This window comes from Misgurnus anguillicaudatus, chromosome 21, assembly GCF_027580225.2.
Source record: "Misgurnus anguillicaudatus chromosome 21, ASM2758022v2, whole genome shotgun sequence".
NCBI lineage: Eukaryota > Metazoa > Chordata > Actinopteri > Cypriniformes > Cobitidae > Misgurnus > Misgurnus anguillicaudatus.
The window spans coordinates 39,994,288-40,009,536 of record NC_073357.2 but is presented as its reverse complement, the minus strand read 5'-3'; the positions used below and the strand labels follow the sequence as shown (position 1 = coordinate 40,009,536).

The 15,249-nt window shown below is 38.1% G+C and overlaps 1 protein-coding gene across 2 annotated transcripts; it reads left to right on the top strand.

Moving 5' to 3' along the window:
* Nucleotides 1-1,814: 1,814 nt before the first annotated feature.
* On the top strand, nt 1,815-5,054 carry LOC129446221 (uncharacterized). Of its 2 annotated transcripts, XM_055207181.2 has the most exons (4): nt 1,815-1,962; nt 2,080-2,217; nt 2,302-2,499; nt 3,789-5,054. In XM_055207181.2, exons 2-4 carry the CDS (start codon nt 2,121-2,123, stop codon nt 5,033-5,035), a joined length of 1,542 nt encoding a protein of 513 aa, XP_055063156.1. In that variant the 5' UTR covers nt 1,815-1,962; nt 2,080-2,120; the 3' UTR covers nt 5,036-5,054. The 2 variants fall into 2 exon arrangements, with proteins under 2 accessions (XP_055063156.1, XP_055063162.1); XM_055207187.2 differs by having other exon boundaries at nt 1,862-2,217.
* The last annotated feature ends 10,195 nt before the right edge of the window (nt 5,055-15,249 follow it).

The window sequence follows — 15,249 nt, the reverse complement described above, 5'->3', positions numbered from 1 at the left end:
ATTATTTGGGGGGGGGGGGGGGTCTTAAGGTCACAAAGGTTGAGATCTAGTGTACTAGTCTATTCCGTATGCAAGTTACAAACTGGACTTCTCAGTTATTTGTAAACATGATCATCTGCCAATATTATGTGTATTGAAAGCTGTGTTGCCCTTAAACATGACAAGAAAACAGTGTATGACTATGTGAACCAGCATTTGTGCTTGACTTATTAGGTCATGCATAATAGTACATATATTTTGGCTTAATGTAAACAGAGTCATCAGTGTAGGGCACTGAGGGTTTATCACTCGCAAGACTTGGTGTATATTAACAAAGAGATGTTAAGGGCACGGTAGTGACTGTGGCGCGCTTGTACATCACAGCAGCACAAGTGCTACTTGATTTAAATCTGTTAAATACAGTAATTCAGTAAAACAGTGCAGTGTTCATAGGCGTATTATTTACATGCCCTAGAACAAGCTACGTGCACTTTATAAACCATGGTAAATCCAAGATAATACAAAAATAAGCATGAATGAAAAGCCTAGCATTGTGCGGCTACCTTAGCATGCTATTGTAGCTAGCAAGTTAGCAGGGAACGAGGCTAACGAGCTTTCACTTTAGGCCTCATGCACACACAACTGAATGCATATATAGAAAAAACATGAGGTGAACGGTGACTGATTTCACCTTTGTTAGCTATACACCAATAAAAACCTGTGAAATCTATGTCTATATTTAAGTAAACGCGTTAAATGTTCATATTTACCGCAGTGTTTCCCGTTACCGCCATGTAGTGATCCACATTGAAGAGTCTGCAACACCATAGAAACACGGCAGGACCTAGAGCTGCCGCGCGTCTTCCGGTGGGCACAAGCAGGTCACGTGATGTACATCATGGCGATTACATTAGACTGTAAATTTATTTAAAAAAAATAATAGTAAACGTTTTATTTGTTTAATATTTGATTCTCGCTTATTTATACGAATTTATATGTATTGTTTAAAGTACAAGTATTCAGAAATTCCTACATAGTGTTCAATTAATTTAATGTGAGGTTCAACAAATGTGGAAGATATGGATATTTTAACATAACCAATAACGAATTTTGATTTTTAAATAAATAAGCATGCTGCATGTGGAAAATGTAACTTCTAACAAGAATAGACTTGGGCCATAAAACGCCCCCTACAGGCATAAAATTATACCACAGAGTAGACTGCAGTCAGCATAGATATATGGCAGTCAGCAGTCAGCAGCAGAAAACTCTTGCATAATGAAGATTTTTGCAAAGGGTATTTGTTTTTACCGCCACCACATGCACGGGCGCAAAACAGTAACACTTTTCAATACGTTTACGTTACATAATGTTTTTCATTGACAGCGAGTGGTCACAAGGAGGTCTGGACGGCACATCATTTAACTTATGTAGTTTTTGTATTAAAAAAATGTATAATATTTATTTCATTTCCTAAAACCCGGAATAGCAATACAAACGACATGAACATCTTTGTACTTCATTTTACTCTTCACTGTCTTAACATTTATGAATTTGGCAGATTTTTATTAAAAGTGACTTTCAACAAGCTATGTGAAGCATTATGAATGTTTTTCCTGGGAAATAAACCCACGACCTAGCCGCTGATATTCCATGCTGTACCTCACCAGATCAGTGCACCTCACTCAATCTTTCTTTTCCCCCTTTTATTAACGGAAAAGCAAATAAAGAAATTCCCTTTTTCTAATATAATAAAAACTTGTACACCGCGACGCATCTGCTTGCGACCTCACTTGAACCAGAGGCATCAGCAAGTTAAAAAAAACAACAAAAAAAAAAAAAAAACAGGTTTACGAGAACCCGCACAGCAAACAATCCTCCGTCATGCGGAAGCAGGAAGTAAACGCTATTTAAATACGTTTTCCTTCCACGATGAAAACTCGACCACTGTGTACGTTATTGCCATCATGAATATAACCTGTGGTAAGACTTAATCAGCTTAAAATGACATTTAACAATTATAGGCTTGTATTTAAAAGTTACTGAACTTTCTGAGGGAAAAGAAAGTTTCACTTTTAGTTTTGGGTTCTGTGTTTTAAGGACCTTTTCAGACAGAAGTACACCTGCTTAGGACTCAGTGAATGTATTTTGCTAGCTGGTGGACTGTAATACCCGACATGGAATCTCTTTTGGAGGCAATCGAGATACTGACAAACGCATCCAGACATCAAGAGAACTGTACGTAGTGCTACATTGTGTTTAAGAATATATGATTTTGACTATAAGAATGTTGCTGTATAACTACATTTTCAAATTATGTAGTGATTACATTGACAAACGTGGAGCCAGATCCAAGCCCACCTTCTTGCGGTCACCCAATACTGTTTGGTATTTGTGAGGAGTTGAAAAAAGAGGCAAATAGAGATGTGGAAGCTGATCTGACTCCAGAGAACCATGATTCATTTCTTCATGATACAGGAACCACAGAGACAACAGAGGAACTTGCAGTCCCAGAGCAAGGTAACAAAAATGAAAGTTAAACTTTTAATCAAAATCACTTTAGCTACAAAAAACACAAAGGCAGTGATTTTAGGGTTCACTAGACTTTGGGGGATTTTAGCTTATTCACTGTGTCCCCCAGAGTAAGTCTCCATGCATGGCATAGATATGTACACTAGATGTGGCCTTGGCTACAGCAGTTCATTGGACCAAATGCGTCATCTTGAAACAGGGGAGCCCCGCATCAGTGTCATTGTAGGCAATGGTGAAATGGAAATAAAATCACCATAAATCATCATGAATGAGATTTTCTTGGTTTTCTTTTGGTTCATTTAAACAGTCAGACATGTATTTAGCATTGAGTCCAGAAAAATAATTAAAGTTTTGATATTATAAAAATCTACTTTTTCTAACTATAATGCATAGTGCTAGTAGGCCTATCATCCATACGCAGCACAAAAATCCGGCATCGTCCATGAATTCGAAGTACAGGCGGATATAGCAGCTTTACCTAGCTATTTCCTATGACAAGACCCCTGTTCTAAGATGGCAGCGATTTTGACGCATGTATAGAATCCCAAGGCGACATCTAGTGTGTATATCTATGCATGCGTGCCATAACTCTATCTGGCGCACCCACCGCTAGCCTAGCTTAGCACAAAGACTGGAAGTAAATGGCTCCAGCTAGCATACTGCTCCCAATAAGTGACAAAATAATACCAAAATTTTCCTATTTATATGTTGTAATTTGTATATTCACATCGTGTACAAATTACAAGGTCATATGAGACACAGTCATCTTTAAACCGTATACATACTGGGAACTTTATTCTCAGAAGGCGAAGCACTACTTGGGCAGAGTGATTAGCACAACGCTTGCGCAAACTCTCTGCTCCTCACACAGGGCTTCTGCGAGCAAATCACTCCGCCCAAATAGTAGTGCTTCGATGTGACTATACAAATCACAACATATAAATAGGAAAATGTTGGCGTTATTTTGTCACTTATTGGGAGAAGTAGGCTAGCTGGAGCCATTTACTTCAAGTCTTTGTGCTAAGCTAAGCTAGCGGTAGGTGCGTCAGATAGAGTTATGGGACGCACAGAGATGAAAAGGCTATGTATGCACTTATCTAACTTTGGGGGATACAATGAATAAGCTAAAATCCCCAAAAGTCATTGCGTTCTTTTAAGAGTTTTGTTGCTTTATATGTTTTCGGCAGCATTATTTGGTAAGTGATTTGTTGTTGATTATAAAATGCATAGTATGCTGTTGTGCTCACTACATTCTACATGCATTTTTTTCTACTCAGAAAAGCAAATTGGAAAAAGGACGAGGAGTTGCTCAAGAAAGAGTGTTAAAAAAGGAATCCGCTCCGGCAAGTCAAGTTACCATTGCTTTAAATGTGGACAAAACTTCAGAACATCAGTACACTTTAAAAGACATCAACTCGTTCATTCAGGAGTTAGGTCCCACGAATGTCCTGAATGCGGCAAGCGCTTCATCACGTCCGCTGAACTTAAAGTGCATTCGCGTATTCACACAGGAGAAAAACCATACCACTGCTCTGAATGTGGTAAGAGATTCGCTCAAACAGGATCATTGTTTAATCACCGGAGACTTCATAAAAGCGAAAAGCCACACCAGTGCTCGGAATGTCCGAAGGCTTTCCATCACACTTTAGATCTAAAAGCACACCAAAGGGTTCATACTGGAGAGAAACCGTTCGTCTGCACACAATGCTGGAAGAGCTTTACTACATCTGGAGCATTGCGAGTTCATGTACGAACTCACACTGGTGAAAAACCTTACAAGTGCGAAGTGTGTGGAAAGACATTTTGCCAGCTGGGTGGACTTAAGGTCCATAGGCGCGTTCATACGGGCGAGAGACCTTACACGTGCTCCGTGTGCGAGAAGCGTTTTAAGGGACATGCAAATTTGATTGCACATCAGCGCATACACACAGGAGAAAAGCCTCATCGATGTTCTGTGTGCAATAAGACATTTAGTGACAGTAGGAGACTTCGAGAGCACGAGCCACCTCAGTCGGCAGAGAAACCCTTCCGTTGTGGCAAGTGTAGTGAATCTTTTAGTGCTTTCTGTCAACTTAAAGAGCATCAGCAGTGTCACAGGAAAGAGAAGCGCCATCAATGTCTTCAGTGTGGAAAGGCATATATACATTTATATTTATTAAAGAATCACCAGCGTGTTCATTCTGATGAGAGACCCTATTCTTGCCCTAAATGTGGCAAGGCGTTTCGGCGGTCATTTGAACTGAAAATGCACCTGAATATCCACAGTGAAGCAAGACCTTTTCCTTGCTCTGATTGTGGAAAGAGCTTCCGCAGAGCCGCCGAGCTCAGGATACATCAGAGAGTACATACGGGGGAAAAGCCTTATGCCTGCAGCCTTTGTGGCGTGGGCTTCAAACAGATATCACAAGTAAAAGTGCACGAGCGCATTCACACTGGAGAGAGACCCTATCTTTGCCAGGAGTGTAAGAAGACCTTTAAAGATAAGAGAAGCCTGTTAACACACCAGAAAGTGCACCATAAATGAATAAGTCATCATACTGTTAATATTTCCTTCAGAATTTCTTGTGACGTATATACATCTACTAGGGTTGTGGACTTTCAGGGTTGTAAGATGGGATCTAATATTATTTATATTAATATATGTTTTAATTAATATATATGTTTTAAGAAATAATATGCAATAATGTATTTTTATATTCTAAAGTGATCGTATTGTAAGATATAAACTCACCTAAAGGATTATTAGGAACACCTGTTCAATTTCTCATTAATGCAATGGTGTGGGGATGTTTTTTTGCCACACTTTAGGCCTCTTAGTGCCAATTGGGCATCGTTTAAATGATACGGCCTACCTGAGCATGACCACCATGTAGCCATCCTCCTTCCAACAGGACAATACACCATGTCACAAAGCTCAAATCATTTCAAATTGGTTTCTTGAACATGACAATGAGTTCACTGTACTAAAATGGCCCCACAGTCACCAGATCTCAACCCAATAGAGCATCTTTGGGATGTGGTGGAACGGGAGCTTCGTGTCCTGGATGTGCATCCCACAAATCTCCATCAACTGCAAGATGCTATCTTATCAATATGGGCCAACATTTCAAAAGAATGCTTTCAGCACCTTGTTGAATCAATGCCATGTAGAATTAAGCCAGTTCTGAAGGCGAAAGGGGGTCAAACACAGTATTACAGGGTTCGTACAAGGTGCTTAAAGTGCTTGAAGTACTTAAATTTGACTTTTTTAAATTTAAGTCCTTGAAAACCCTTGAAAACACCCATATTTATGAAGAAGTACTTGAAAAGTGCTGGGATTATTCAAAGACAATATATAGATTTTTAAAATAATTTTAAAGTGTTTATTTTTCAATAAAATGCAAAAACATTTATTTTAATCGAAATTAGCGCTCCCCCTCCTCCCCTCCCACTTTACGTATCTCATTAACTGCTCGTTCTGACGTCACTCACGTGGAGCACAGTTACAGAATGGTAAGAGACAATACCCGGGGAAGTGCAAGTTTAATCCAGCATAGCTGGAAAAGGAGGTAAATAAAAATTGGCTCCTTGAGGATCCAAAAAGTGTTCATCGTGCACAGTGTAAAATATGCAGCAAATCTCTCGAAATTTCAAACATGGGCGAGTCGGCGCTGAAGAGTCACATGCAAGGGGAGCGTCATGTCAATGCAGTTGGCCACACTGGATCAACATCCGTCCGAGAATATTTCGCCCCCACTGTCTCAAAGCAGCAGGTAAGCATTTTGTTGTTGTTTGTGTGTGTGATCATTTTATTTGTATCCAAAATTATGTGAACGGAGCGCTGTAAATGTGCACGTGCAGTGTATGTTTCATTCATACTCGAAGCCAGAGGGCGCTCTCGCATAGAAATTCAAAAACGAATTCATAGAAGAAATTAACGTGAACCGCCAGAAAATTCTTAATATGGACAAGGACATCTAGTCATAGCTGTAAATAAATTGAATTAAAAGCAGAAACATTTTGTCTTATAATTATATAATTGTTACTATCTGGTTTGCATGTTTTTTAAGTCTTCAAGAAATAAAGTATATTAATGCTGAAAATATTTAAGTATGTTAATTCAGTGCTAATTTATATTAATATATTATAGTACATAAAATATATATTTGCCCTAATCTGTGATAAAAATGAAATGGAGTCATCCAATATTCAAAAACCTATAACTCTATGGAAAACGGATCAATGAACGGATCAATGAATAATGACTAGGCTAGAGCACCTCCTAGTGGCCTAAAAAACAAACGTTTCTTTTGTACAAAACATTAATTTCACAAAGGTAATATCAATCTATCTCTCTATCAATCTGGTGGTATATTGTGTTTTGAAGGACTTGTAATTGTAGTTTGAATTAAATAAAAAATCCTTACAAAATATAAAAATAGTTTTAGTCCAAACTAGTCATTAGAATGCAATAAAATAATTACTTGAACTTTTACAACCAATACTGCATCCTTGCTAGATATCCATGATTGAATAAATTTGCCATAATTTCCTTTGTACATGTTCTTTTGCAGAACCCTCAACCTACTACATCATCAGGAGTCTTGGATCCTTGGTACGAAACAATGATACTTGGAGGGCTGAAATTCTTTGGACTCTAAAGGCTGTTACATCGCACTACTCCAACAAAAGTGCTGAGAACAATTCTGCATTATTTCAGCTAATGTTTCCAGACAGTGTTATAGCAAATCATTTGCTTGTGGTGAAAAGAAGACATCCTACATGGTTAATTATGGCATTGCTCCTTATGTGAAGCTGCAACTGCTGGAAAAAGTGAAAACAGGTTCAGAATATGTCTTGCTGTTTGATGAATCTCTTAACAAGGAACTTCAGCTAAAGCAGATGGATGTGCACATTAGATTTTTGGATGCAACAGGGTCTCCACACACTAACAAGGTCTCCACACACTACTTGGATTCTGCCTTTATGGGGCATGGTAAGGCAGAGACCTGTCTGAAACATTTCAAGCACTTGACAGAAGAACTTAATTTGAGCAATCTTCTTCAGATTTGAATTACTTTAATTAAGTTGTACCATCTTGTTTTATTTTTTTATTCATGCATGCTCCTTTTCAGAGTTTAAGGTAAATAAAGAATATGTTTGTAAAAATACATCTCTGATTTGTAGTCCTTGAAAACCCAAAAAATGGTGCTTGATAAGTCCTTGAAAGTCCTGGAATTTCATTAGACAATATCTGTACGAACCCTGGTATTAGTATGGTGTTCCTAATAATCCTTTAGGGGAGTGTATGTCATTTCTTTCCTACTTTATTTCTGCCTTATTTTCCTTCAAGTGTTCTTGGCTTATGCCATTAAAGTCTTTAGTTTTATATAACTACCAGCAGCACCTTGGTTGTGTTCCACCAAAAGAGGGCAGTATGAACATAAGAACACATTGGCCATTAGCAATTTATAGTAATTGAACGTTTTAGGACAATATTCACGAAAACCTTAGGGGAAATCTGTCTTTCCACACTTCGTTGCGTATAGTACATATCAGTAAGATTTTTCTTTAATGAGATAAATGTAATTTTATACAAAGCCCTTTTGTACATCTTGTATGTTGTCTACATTAGCCCCGATCATACTTCTTTATAAAGGCTTTTATCTTTTTTTTTTCATTATTAAGTTGCATAAAAATATGTTTATAAAGATTTTCTATCCTTATAAAGATAATGAGTCTGTCTGAAAATACTGCACTTATCACAAGCCTGCACCAACAGAGCTTGATATAAATGAACAAACATTAACACAGCAATTTAGCAAATGAATGTGTTACTACTCAGTATCTTTATGTGCTCTTTGACTAGCAATAGCCTGTATTGTCCAAACAGTTTTTATCCACTGTAGACTTTCAGCATTACAATATGGGGTCGTTAACCTTAATTTGAATATGAAAAATGACTGCAGGGATGTCATAAAGAAGGTAACAAATCTCTGGAGATTTAGATGGCTGCTCGGTTGAAAGCACCTACATCAGGGGCAAAGGTCTTTATGTGGTTTTTTTAATGCATTGTTCATTATATAAAAATGTAAATTTGTCACAGTGCACAGTAAGCACACACTGTTGTGTTTGTGATAATCACAGATTACAGACAATATGTCCTTCTTGGCATGTAAGTGTCAGGAGAAAAGAATATGAGAAATCCAGCATTTCATTTGTATTCATAACGGAAATACAAAATCATTTTTTTTACGTTTGAGCCTCGTTCAAAAATTATAATAATAGTGGTGGATGATTTGGCGCTAAATTCCCCCACCTCCTGTTTAATTTCCTGTTTGATTCACCCGGTTTAATATTAGTGCTTTAAAAATAGAGCTACATTTCTTGCTATTGCAAGGGCTTCAATGTCACAACATTTTCTCCAGAACAGCTTTAAATTGTTGAAATCATATACTCTTCATATTCGTCAAACAAATGTTGCTAATTGGGTGTTTGAATAGTAGTTTTAATTTACCCCTGTTAAAGCCTTGAATGGAAGTGTTCACTATCTTTCATGGAAATAAATGAGAGTGAAAATTGAGTTTTATTTTGGTAAGCTTGCCAATTTATGTATTTATGTTTGCCAATTTACGCAAATAGTTCAACAGCCAACTTACTCATAAATCATTATTTATTTTTGAAACACTACATGTGTCCTGAATGCCCAACACTTTTGGCTGGAAGGGATTCTGCATAATTGGATTTGATTAAAATTGTTTTATGTTATGTTTTATCTTTTTTCAAAGTATAAGCACAGCATGCCTACACTCTAAAAACAAACGGTGCTATATAGCACCAAAAGTGGTTCTTTGCTCGTAATCATAGAAGAACCGTAGTGCCATATAGCACCGGTGAAAAACCAGTGAAGCACCTGTGTAGAACCAAATAGGGGCCATATAGCACCACATATGGTTCTACATAGCACTATTTGGTTCTACACAGGTGCTTCACTGGTGCTTCACCGGTGCTATATGGCACTAAAAACGGTTCTTATATGATTACTAGCAAAGAACCACTTTTGGTGATATATAGCACCGTTTGTTTTTAGAGTGTATGCTGAATTACTGATTTCATAATGTTTAAAACATTCCTTTTTTCTTCTAGCAGCCAAGTATGGTTCTCCATCTTTAAAATGGACATACAGTGACAGTCATAATGCTCACAGTTAAGATATTATACAATTGATTATTGTCTCATTCTTACATGTTTGTTTACAGTGTTGGGGTAACGCATTACAAGTAACACGCATGTAAGCAATAAGGTACGAGAGGCTGGGTATACTTGCCTCAAGTACCTTATTGCTTTCATAAAACGGTTACCACATTAAAGTTAAAAATATATAAGTGCAACTTTCATGAAGTTAAATCAATAAAAAGCATTCCTTCCGCTAGAACCGTTGGGTGAAGCGTGTTTTATCGTGAATAAAGCACAACTATTGACCAATCAGTATCAAGGATTGGAACCAACCGTTTTATAATACATAATAATAATAGTAAATTTCCCCAACACTGTTTGTTTATAGAGCATAGAAATCAGAACCAAGGCCTATTGCTGCCTTTTGTTTTAAACTGCTGAGAACAGCAGGTAAAATTAATGGAGAAATCCTATCATACTTAATCCTCAAGGAATACAGTATTCTATCGGATGAATCCATTTCCAAAATTGTTTGTAATAGTTTCTTAATCTCACAGGATTTAAGCAGTTGAGAGAACTAAAATTAGAAGTAATAAAAGAGAGCTATTCTAATTAAATATGTTCACATAATTATATCAATAATTATATCATGAATATTAAAACGAAAAAAATACACTTGCCTATACCAGGCACTTAGTGGGCATAACTAAATTGCCCATTTTAATTGAATTGATTACTAAAGAGGATTACAAATTATTTTAAAAGATAATGATCAGTTATTTCAATTTTGATGACATTGTAATGAATATTAGCACGCCTTAGTTAAAAAGTGGCTTAATTAAACAGACTGCTATTACAATAAACTAAATAGACAAAAGTTAATTGTTAAGGCCATGTCTTAGACAAGTGCACAACGTCTGCTGACAGCTCAAGTGCTATGTAATAATATTTCGGGATGCAAACACAGAATATCCGTATATGAAGAAAACAAATAAAGGAAATAACAACAAGACAGTCTCATGGTCATTCGTACATATTTTTCATGGTGGGTAATTTGTATTACTGCATATGACCACATTCAAATGTTTTTGTACAATTTGCTTGGGGCTAGGGGTGGGGTTTCATTATTGTTGTACAATTCACTTCATATAATTCATGCCAATTCATAAAATATGAACAAATTCCTGTGAGGTTAGGTGGAAAATAAAGGAACGTTATCACATGTTTAATCAAAACCACATGTATTTGTAAAAAATGCTATTTACAGTAAACATTCTTTAGACAGTCATCCCACAGAGCAGCAGTCCGTATTTAACGCTGTTGAGGGGCCGATTACACAAAACGCGTTTATAGCAGTTGCCTTTTTTAAAGGGGACATTTCACATAACACGGTCTCACACCCATGGCGTCAATATTTGACGACACTTGACCATGCGTCAATATGTTGACGCGGAGGGTATACCTTTCGCGTCATTTTTTGACGAACTGGGGACTTCAATACTATTAGGTACGCGAAATTAAACAGTTGTCGCCTGGCATTGGGGTTAGGGAAAGGTTTGGGTAGGGATGTCATTATGTAAATCTAACCCTAAACCGACGCGAAAATGGTAGAAAATGGTAAGAAAATAGGAAAGAGAATGCAACGGACTTAATAGTATTGAAGTCCCCAGTTCGTCAAAAAATGACGCGAAAGGAAGTGTCGTCAAATATTGACGCCATGGGGTGAGACTGGGTTCACAAGACTTTTTTAAACATAAATCTTTGGTGTCCCCAGAGTACGTACATGAAGTTTTAGCTCAAAATACCATATAGATCATTTATTATAACATGCTAAAATTGCCACTTTGTAGGTGTGAGCAAAAATGTGCTGTTTTTGGGTGTGTCCTTTAAAATGCAAATAAGCTGATCTCTGTACTAAATGGCAGTGCTGTGGTTGGATAGTGCAGATTAAGGGGCGGTATTATCCCCTTCTGACATCACAAGGGGGCTGTTTACACTTGGTATTAAGATGTGTTTTCGTCGATCGGATCACAAGTGGACGAGAGAGACACATTACGTTTACATCTGGTATTTAAATCCGTCTCACTTTCGACCGCTTCTGTCCTGAATACTGTGATAGGGTGGTCTGTGAGACTGTGGGCGAGTCTCTCCGCTGTCATTCAAACGCGAGCAGGAGTAATGATGAGTTTATATGGACGCGAACTAATATAATGTCAGACTCCACTGCTTGTTTAGCAAGTAAACATGCTGCACAGTGTTTTCTGCATGCATGTGTTAGAGCTTTCTCTGAATTTTCAGCGCAATTGATGAAATAGGATCGCGCAACTTTCACACGCTTGCAAAATGAAACTGCGGCGATCAGCCGCTTTAATCAATGAAAGGCTAAAAATAACGTTATTCACAGTGTGTTCGCGCCAGGAGTCAGAAAAGACGTTGTGAAAAAAACATCGTGTTCAGTATCTCAGATTAGATAAATGGGCGGAGAGAAGACGGTCGCGTGTGGCTGTTCGAACACATTCAACCACATGTGCATTTACAATACAAAAGCTTTCCGATCGAAAGGGGTTTCGACTACCTCTGAATGTGGTTGAAAGAGGTCGAAAGTGGACGCGTTCAAAACGTTTTGAACACCGTTTACACCTGGCATTAACGTTGTCCACTTGTGATCCGATCGATGAAAACACATCTTAATACCAAGTGTAAACAGCCCCAAGAAGAGCCAAAGAATGGTTTACCAAAACTGGGTTGATCTTTTTCACATTTTCTAGGTTTATAGAAGCATTGGGGACCCAATTATAGCACTTAAACTTGGAAAAAGTCAGATTTTCATGATATGTCCCCTTTAAATATGTTTACAGACGTTTTTGAAGCAGCGCAGAGAGTGGAAAAGTGCCCGACGTCATTTGCGTCTTTCCTTGTCCAATCAAATGAGGGGAGAGACGGGCCTTCCGTTGTGTTGACGGAAGTTTACAAATGTTTGGAACAACTGGACTGCAATCAGTCAGCTCTTTCCTGTGTGTTTGTGCACCTCTCACCCTCGATCAAGGTCAGAGCAAGCGTCCTCTTTTTAAAGTTTCTGCTAATTTGACAGTTAACAGCAAAAGAGCACTCATGCTTTAATATTTGACTGACAGGACAGCTGTGTCGGTGGTTGCCTAGCAACTTTAAAGTGACAAAAAAGGCAATGCGGCACGCCTTGCGTTTCCAGGTGTTTAAAACACGTTCGGTGTGATTGGCCTGCATTTCACAAAAATAAACCAATTCTTAGGTTCAAGCGTGCCAGTCAAGCTGAGAGGACTAAGTGTAACAGCTGCAGTAAAAAAATAAGGTATGAAATAAATAAAAGTATAGCTTCAAGCAGCAATTCTGGGATTTAGCACATCAATGTCATAAGTAGGTTTGCTTGGCAAACTGCTTTAAAGTAATGGTGTTAAAACTGGTAACAATGACCTTTAGCAAATTATTAAGTTTTGTTTTAATAGCCTAAAGTGTCAGAAATATAGAGTGTAATTTTCTAAATGCCATTGTCTCCCATCATTGATGTGTTAGGCATGCAGGGTTTAGCCTACTCCCGAACTGGAAAAATTGAGATGGTACATGGTAATTGGTGAGACTGTCATATTTGTATTCAGGCAGCCATGGACTCTCAGTAAGGATTATACACTCGCCTAAAGGATTATTAGGAACACCATACTAATACTGTGTTGGACCCCCTTTCGCCTTCAGAACTGCTTTAATTCTACGTTGCATTGATTCAACAAGGTGCTGAAAGCATTCTTTAGAAATGTTAGCCCATATTGATAGGATAGCATCTTGCAGTTGATGGAGATTCGTGGGATGCACATCCAGGGCACAAAGCTCCCGTTCCACCACATCCCAAAGATGCTCTATTGGGTTGAGATCTGGTGACTGTGGGGGCCATTTTAGTACAGTAAACTCATTGTCATGTGCAAGAAACCAATTTGCATTATCCTGCTGGGAGTAGCCATCAGAGGATGGGTACATGGTGGCCATAAAGGGATGGACATGGTCAGAAACAATGCACTAAGGGGCGTAAAGTGTGGCAAGAAAACATCCCCCACACCTTTACACCACCACCACCAGCCTGCAGAGTGGTAACAAGGCATGATGGATCCATGTTCTCATTCTGTTTACACCAAATTCTGACTCTATCATCTGAATTTCTCAACAGAAATCGAGACAGGCAACATTTTTCCAGTCTTTAACTGTCCAATTTTGGTGAGCTTGTGCAAATTGTAGCCTCTTTTTCCTATTTGTAGTGGAGATGAGTGGTACCCGGTGGGGTCTTCTGCTGTTGTAGCCCATCCGCCTCAAGGTTGTGCGTGTTGTGGCTTCACAAATGCTTTGCTGCATACCTCGGTTGTAACGAGCGGTTATTTCAGCCAAAGTTGCTCTTCTATCAGCTTGAATCAGCCGGCCCATTCTCCTCTGACCTCTAGCATCAACAAGACATTTTCGCCCACAAGATTGCCGCATACTGGATGTTTTTCCTTTTTCACACCATTCCTTGTAAACCCTAGAAATTGTTGTGCGTGAAAATCCCAGTAACTGAGCAGATTGTGAAATACTCAAACCGACCCGTCTGGCACCAACAACCATGCCACGCTCAAAATTGCTTAAATCACATTTCTTTCCTATTCTGACATTCAGTTTGGAGTTCATGAGATTGTCTTGACCAGGACCACACCCCTAAATGCACTGAAGCAACTGCCATGTGATTGTGTGATTGGATAATTGCATTAATGAGAAATTGAACAGGTGTTCCTAATAATCCTTTAGGTGAGTGTAGAAGCAGACTCTAATAACAACATCTGTGAACCTCATGGACGTGTATATCAGACAAAATTTGCTTCGCTAACAAGCAGATTTGAATAATGAATAAATGAAGAAAACAATCTAAATTTAAAACCTTAAAAACCTTAAGAAAACCTTAAAACTCAGAAAAAGGTCAACCCACCACTAACGTGAGTGTAGCAATTAAGCAGATGAAATAGAGCTCACAGATCGGATTAGGAATACCTCACTGAACTCAAGATACATCATTATGCTAATCAGCATGAGATCATTTTTATTTCTAGGTATCTGATTCAATCATTTCGCTGTGAAAGAGAACATAACTCTGCACAGAAAATTGTGCAACATTAAAATGATCTAATGAGCAAAGTTGGAATAGCTGGCAGACAGGTTAACAGATTTAGCTTAGTTCTTACTAAATAATGAGTTTTCTCATTACAACTGCATCTGCAATCTTAAAAATAAAGATCAGAGGGTTTCCCCAAATAACCTTTCAGTCAAAGGTTCTTAAATAAAGAATTTTTCTTACATTTTGAAGTCTTTTTTCAGCCACTTCTCTTTATGACAATAGATAACCTGTGTGAAGATTTTTTGGGAATGCTAAAAGGTATAGAATAGATTACTGGGCCCTACTGTAAAGAATTTTAATCTGACCTTCGGGGCCTCACAAACCAACTTGTTGGTATGCATTAATATTGGCTGGCTACACTCTAAAACCCAACCCAATGGATTATAATTTAACATATATGTCTGTCTTGGATTATGGTA

What these genes read in the sequence shown, in the direction of transcription:
- LOC129446221 (XM_055207181.2), top strand. Translation starts at nt 2,121, where the DNA reads ATGTATTTTGCTAGCTGGTGGACTGTAATACCCGACATGGAATCTCTT. An exon ending in ATCCAGACATCAAGAGAACT is followed by an intron (nt 2,218 to 2,301) that starts GTACGTAGTGCT and finishes CAAATTATGTAG; the next exon opens with TGATTACATTGACAAACGTG. An exon ending in ACTTGCAGTCCCAGAGCAAG is followed by an intron (nt 2,500 to 3,788) that starts GTAACAAAAATG and finishes TTTTCTACTCAG; the next exon opens with AAAAGCAAATTGGAAAAAGG.